The 6942-nt window shown below is 37.8% G+C and overlaps 1 protein-coding gene across 1 annotated transcript; it reads left to right on the plus strand.

Annotated features, from left to right (window-relative positions):
- The first annotated feature begins 2848 nt into the window (after positions 1 to 2848).
- Positions 2849 to 6942, plus strand: LOC127849130 (thrombospondin-2-like). Its single transcript, XM_052381851.1, has 4 exons — positions 2849 to 3035; positions 4617 to 4694; positions 6337 to 6498; positions 6749 to 6942. The coding sequence occupies exons 1-4, from the start codon at positions 2849 to 2851 to the stop codon at positions 6940 to 6942; spliced, it is 621 nt and encodes a 206-aa protein (XP_052237811.1).

Here is a 6942-nt window from a genome sequence, read left to right on the forward strand (position 1 = left end):
GAAGCACAAAAGTCCGGGAAAAGACGAAGAAGTAGATCAAGGTCACTGTGAGTTCGTCCATGGCTATCGGAAGCTAGAAGGAAGCAGCAAGAGCACTTTGATGCATTTCTTACCAGGGAACTCCGCAACGAAGATATCAACACATTTCAGAACTATCTGAGGATGCCCCCATAACTATTGGACGAGATCCTTGAAAGGATATCTCAATTCATCTCAAGAGAAGGTACGAAGTTTCGCTCTGCCCTTACACCAGGATTGATACTGGCACTGACTCTAAGGCATTTGGTTGCAGGGGACACTTACTCGTCACTCTCCTATGCGTTTCGGTGCAGTAAGGCAGCAATTTGTCATATGGTTCCTGTAGTATGCAGCGCTATTGTCCAGGCATACAAAGACGAAGTGTTCACCGTTCCCGTGACACCCGGCGAGAGGAGATCTATCTCCCCCAGGAATTTGAAGACAAGTGGAATTTGCCACATGCAGTTGGGACTCTAGACGGGATGCATGTTGCTATCAGCAAGCCACCAAACACAGTTTCCCTGTACCACATCTATAAGGGATTTTACAGTATCCATCTACTTACATAAGTGGATGCCCAGTATCGTTTCATATGGATTGAAGTCGATGGAGTTTGAAATATGTCTGATGCCCAAATCTATAATGCCTCCGAACTTTGTGAACTTCTTGAACAGAATAGGGTTCCCGCCACCATGCCCTCTTCCGAACGATGACCAGAATCAGGACATTCCATATTTCATTCTAGGAGACGATTCTTTTGCCCTTAGAACCTATCTGATTAAGCCGTATGGAAGAAGATTGATGCAAAAAGAAGAACTCATCTTCAATTATCGTATATCCCGTGGAAGACGAGTTGTAGAAATTGCGAATCGTGTCAGACCGTACAAAAACTCATCTAGCTGTAACGCATATGCCTGCAAAACGCAACACACCGTAACGGGTCGGTTTGAACACGTAGCAAAACGGCTGTCAATTATCCTAGCTTGCCGTGGTAATCTTGATAAAACGTAACTATGTGTAGTCACAACAGTTCAAATAAGGTTAAAACCTAAAAGAAGTGTCCGTAAGAGTGACAGGCGACCGGTAGCTGTGGGATCCGACAGCCAGTGAGTGTAGAAATATCCTTTCACGTATCCTTTTAGTTAATGATAAACAGTGTATGTATGTTGCCAAAACTTTGCTCATAATATCATTATAATTATCGTCTTAACCCTAGTTATATCAATTTATTACATGATATGTTTTTTTCCTGTGTTTTAATAATATAGCCTGTATTGTTTTATTGTTTACAGCATTTTTATCTATATCACACATTTTTAGATTATTAATCCTTTAATTAATGCTGCATAATAGTATCAATCACTCTTTTTTATCAATTGTACGTATATTTATATGTTTTGTACAACGTCATTGGATATAATTATATAAATAGGCGTTTCATCAAATTAGCAAGTTTCAAGTTTGAAGTTTCAAGTAACAAAACGTAACCAAAACTTGATCGAAACTTAACATGTCGAAGACTCAATAGGATTCCCGTCAGAGTACGGACCCTCGTCGGGTTCTGTTACGGCCTGCTACGTACTGTCAAGTTTTGTTGCGTTTAAAAATTTCTATCACGTTTCTCATTTCCGCCGTGGCTAATTGTTTGACAGTTTAAAAATTTGGCACGGCAACCACGGCAATTCCGTTGTGTCACGTTTGGCTATCACGTTCCCCTACGTTGCCTCACGTTCATCCCGTTTCCTCCAAGGTGGCCCGAAACGTGATTGCCGTGGTCGCCGGGAGCATAGTGTAAACGAAGCATAACTTTGGTAAGGCGTCTTTCTAACCTCTGACCTTGTGCAAGAGAACTGTTTGTTTGGATATAAGGATCTCTGTGTCTTAACTAAGTTTCCTGTTTTACTTTTGTGAATTACCTCGGCTCCTTAGTTAAAACCATCGTTAAATGAGGTAAATGACCAACATTGCCTCTGTGAGTTTGGTAATTTACGTCTTTGACATGGTAAAAACCATCTGATACTTTGGCGAATGGCCTCTGTGATTTAGGTTAATGACGTCTTTGATTCAGACAAATTGCCACTTATACTTTTTAAGTCGCTGTGACAAAAACTACATGGCCCCTGTGACTTACATTTATCTGAAGTGTAACTGTAAATGGCATCTGATTATTATAATTCACCACTGTGACTGCTGAAAGTGACGCAAGCGATTAAGGTAAATTGCCTCTGTGACTTCGAAGGGTGGCCTCTGACTTAATTAATTGGCATCAGTGACGGAGGCAGATGGCCTGTTTGACTTTTGTAAGTGAGCTCTGCATCTTAGGTTAGTTTCCAAAGTAAATAAAGTAAGTTTCCCCAGTTGCTTAGGTAAGTGACCTTTATGTATGACTTATGTAAAATACAATTGGAGTCAGTTAATTAAGTTACTTGGGAAACAGAGTTATATGGCGTTAATAAATGTCCACTAAGACTTGAAAAAGAAGCCTCTGTGGTTTTGTTTGTTGCTTGTACATACGTAAGTGGAATCTGAAACTAAGGTTAGACGTCTCTTTGGTTTAGGTAAGAGGCTTTTGTGAGTTTATTAAGTTATCTATATGGTTTTTGACGGTGTCCTCTAGGTAAGTCAAAGGGGAGTCGTATTTATGACTTAGGATGTGCTTGGTTTCTTTGACGAAGTGAGTTAGCTTTGTTACTTTGGTAAACGGTTTATGATGATGGACAATGACCCATGTGGCCAAGATAAGTTACTTCTATGACTAAAGTAAGCGGCATATGTGACTCATGTAGGTTTTAAGAAAACATTCTCAATTTGATACTGTATGATACAATGGATGGCAACTGGGCATCTTGGAGCGCATGGACAGATTGTAGTGTATCATGCGGAAACGGGCACACACTCGCGCACGCGCAACTGTACTGATCCCGCCCCAGCAAATAAAGGCGAAAACTGCACTGGTGATCCGACGGAGGAGCTTGTGAACAGCAGGCGTGTCCAAGTGAGTAAACTGGATGAGCTTGGTGCGACATTTCATTTTAAGAAAACAACATCTTATTATCTTTGTTGTCACGTTTGACGTGAGAAGAATGAGAGTGACGACGTGTGAAGCAAAAAAATCATACATTCACATCTTTCACCCCTGTGGTCTCTGATATCTTATTTGTATTGATTGAACATTTTTTTATTTTCGAAGAATATGGTCTTTCAGACCTCAAAGATTAGTCTTAAATTCATCATACAAATTAACATATTAATCATATGTTCAGTAAAAAAAAATGCTTAAATGAGGAAGGTAACAACACATTTCAATTTAGCATAGCAAGATTGTAATATAGGCATTTAATGTTAGTAGCAGCTGTATCTAATGTTTGACGCTAAAGATATTTACCAACCATTTTTATTCCAGCTGCCTAAACGTTTTTTTTATTGTGTTGATATACGGAGGTTACGAATTTGTTCTCGGTGTGATTTTTCATATATCGCGTGAAAAGGACAAATTAATATTTTTGTAGAGCTTACTTAACTAAGTGAATTGTTACCGAGAAAAGTAACGAAAGTAATTTTTTATTTCACTACTTTACAAAGATGCATTTTAAAGCATACATAGCATGTCCTTTTGGCATGTGCACTTTTTCAGCGCAAGGTTACTTTTTATTTGATAAGTAGTTTTTTACTTACTGCATTTCATAGATAGCAGATTGTTTGTCAATCCGTTTCCACCCGCTCGATTTCAGCGGATTGAATGAAACTTGGTACATTGTAATTGAGCAGTGCAAAAACTCTCATATGTCTTATGCAGAAACTAATCCCAATTTTCAAACGTGTGAAAAACAAGAGATTTCATTTATCGCGGATGAAATTGTGTGTTTATCTCTTTAAAAATGTGGTTCTTCAGAGTTTAAAGAATTGTCAGTAAGAATAATACAAGGACAGGTTTTTGTTCATCACACAAATCAACATGTTGAACACATGTTTTGATAGGATATGCTTAGTTGTAAAGGAAACTAGTGTTAAGATGTTATACCATGTTTTCTCTCCCATTTGGACTTAATTTCACATTAAAACTTCAACACATTTATAAGCCATTTATTGTTAATAACGTGTGTTTCTACGTGTTGACTCTATTGATATTTTATAATCATTGAAGCACTTCCATAGTATTATTTTTGGGTATATATTTATGTTGTGTCTTAATTTTAATTTACGTTAAAAAAGAGGAAATTTGATTATTTAAGCGGCTTAAAAGTGTTTCGCTGATATATGGAGGTTATGAATATTTCCACGTGCCATTAATTATCATAGTACTGCTTGAAAGAGATATCATTTCTGTTTTGACTGATTTGAGAAGCGCGTTCTGATAACTAAGTGTTATGTTATAGAATGAAAACGTAAAAACTAATTGTATTTTATAGTTCACTTCTTCACAAAAAATGACTTTAATTTATTTACATACAAAGTGTGCAATTTAAACTTAAACTGCGTTTCAGCATGCACAGTCTTTAATTTAACGGAAACTTTAAACTTGATAAGTGGTTTCTGTTGTTTTTTTACTGAGTGTCATAACGAGCAAATTGTTTTTTCAAGCCTGAATCCCTTTACAGCGGACGGAAACTGGGGCTCCTGGAATAGCTGGTCTGAGTGCAGCAGGACCTGCGGGGTGGAACTGAGATTCAAGGACCGTACGTGCTACCACCCCGCACCCGATTAGGATGGTCTATTCTGCCAGAGCGAGCCACGTGACTATGAGGTCTGCATGAATGACATGTGCGAAGGTAAAAATGACACATGTGAAGTTAAGAATGCAACGTATGAAGGTGGAATGCAACTTTTGGATTTTAAATGACGCATGTTAAGGTAAGATCACACGCGTAAAACGACAACTGCACAAACAATTATCTTATTCTCAAGTTTAACCATTCTAACTGTGTATTGCATTCAGTACACATATGGCCATCGTATGTATGATTATTATTTTTTAATTGTTTAAGGCCATATTTTACATACATGTATGAAACGTTGTATGTAGCATGCATATAAGGGGAAATGCAAATATTACCATGTTACCATGTGCTTATGTTAGTTAGCGCCCTTTGATTTATAACATGACACATTTACGTTTTCTTGCAAGCTCTCTGGAGCTTATGGTCAAACTGAAACTAAGCATGTTTGCAGTCTCCTGTAAAAGTGGATATGCGTTTATGCAAGATACTCTCGCTAAGATGATTTTCCAGGAAGTTATGACCCTTTTTTGTTAAATTTAGATAAACACATAATACAAATATAACCGTTAATGGGCATGTACATATTTTCAACTCGTTATTGTTTTACATTCCAAATTACATTATTAACGCATTGTCCCTGTTGAAAAATGCATTTGCAAAATAATTACAATTCATCAATTGACTTATTTTCGTGGTACCATGCTTTAATATAACCAATTAGATCGCCATAAGAGTGGATATGTTGTCGGCCTAGCGACCGGTAGGTCATTTATTCGCTCCCCATAGTGGAAGTGTTCTTTAGAACTCTCTCATAGTACTTGTTCTACCTAGAAATCGGACTCGAGAACCTTAGGCTTTCGATGCAATCGAGCTTATAATAAATAGGTTAAACATAATTAAAAAAACACAATACAAATTGCATTATCAGGTTAGGGGGTCTCTGTCATTTCCTTCTTTACACTAAAATTGTTTGTCAGTCCTTTCATCTCCTACAAATGTTTATTTTTTCGTCTGATATACCACGTATGTCCTTTGTTTAGTCAAATCAACATTGTATTTACATATGAGTTCCTATTACACGAACAAGTCATTTTGAATATCTTATTACTGTTCGTCATACACGCATAATGCAATCCATGTCTTGCCAAATGAACAATTTATTTCAATATTCTCTATTTATAAAGATATGAATAATTATTGTATTATTCATTTCTGTTCGACGCGTAACAGCGTCAATTTGTTTTTTCATATCGGTAGTCTGTCTCTATTACGGTCATTAATCTTTTGTAACTGCCAGAGAGTCCATTCCTTATTATAATGTGTCATACAATTATTTCTTGTCATAAGGATCATTTAAAACCACATACTGTTATATAAAGCTCACTTTTTTCTAATTATTTTATATATGTGTGTGTGCATCACTTACTCTCCAAATCATGCGATAGTAATTATCTATTCCGAATTGCATGTAAGAACTCAGCATGTCGTTTTTAAGTCATGCAATACATATTACTCTGTGTCCTGCCATTTTGAACAATCCAGTTAACATGTCTGCTCGTGCTAAGCTGCACATGTACTACGTACAACCATTTTTTTCCAGACGGTCGCTGGGATCTGTGGTCAGACTGGTCTGAATGCAGCACCACGTGCGGCCTGGGTCAGAGGTCGCGACACAGGAACTGCTTCGTACCAGAAGTGTTTGGTCCCGTCTGCTTCGGGGACGCGCGCGAGAAGGACGTGTGCAACTTTACGGATTGTAAAGGTAACTGTTAAACAGTTAAACGATTTGAAACACAAACTATGTTGAATCACGATGTATTATATTATAACAAAAATAAATGGTCAAGTGAGAAAGAAAATCATAACACATATCTAGTATGTTTTTTCACTAAATAATAAGATATAACGATATACAGCCATTTGAATTGTCGGGCATGGCGGAAAATGATGTACACACTTAGTTGAATAAATTATTATTAACCTCGTTAACTTTGTGCATTTCGTTTACTAAGATGGTCAGTGGATGTGGTGGACCGTCTGGTCAGCATGCAGCAGCACATGCGGGACGGGGCTGAAGACCCGGTCACGTGACTGTGGGGGTCAGCTGGGACACTCGTGCCCGGGGCCAAACACCGAGCCCAGTCTGTGTCCCACCAGCAAATGTGACGGTGTGTGTAGGAGGTGTAGGTTTATAAAACATCTCTGA

Source organism: Dreissena polymorpha, chromosome 10 (assembly GCF_020536995.1).
Source record: "Dreissena polymorpha isolate Duluth1 chromosome 10, UMN_Dpol_1.0, whole genome shotgun sequence".
In the NCBI taxonomy this organism is placed as follows: domain Eukaryota; kingdom Metazoa; phylum Mollusca; class Bivalvia; order Myida; family Dreissenidae; genus Dreissena; species Dreissena polymorpha.

What these genes read in the sequence shown, in the direction of transcription:
- LOC127849130 (XM_052381851.1), top strand. Translation starts at nt 2,849, where the DNA reads ATGGCAACTGGGCATCTTGGAGCGCATGGACAGATTGTAGTGTATCAT. An exon ending in GAGTAAACTGGATGAGCTTG is followed by an intron (nt 3,036 to 4,616) that starts GTGCGACATTTC and finishes ATCCCTTTACAG; the next exon opens with CGGACGGAAACTGGGGCTCC. An exon ending in GGAACTGAGATTCAAGGACC is followed by an intron (nt 4,695 to 6,336) that starts GTACGTGCTACC and finishes ATTTTTTTCCAG; the next exon opens with ACGGTCGCTGGGATCTGTGG.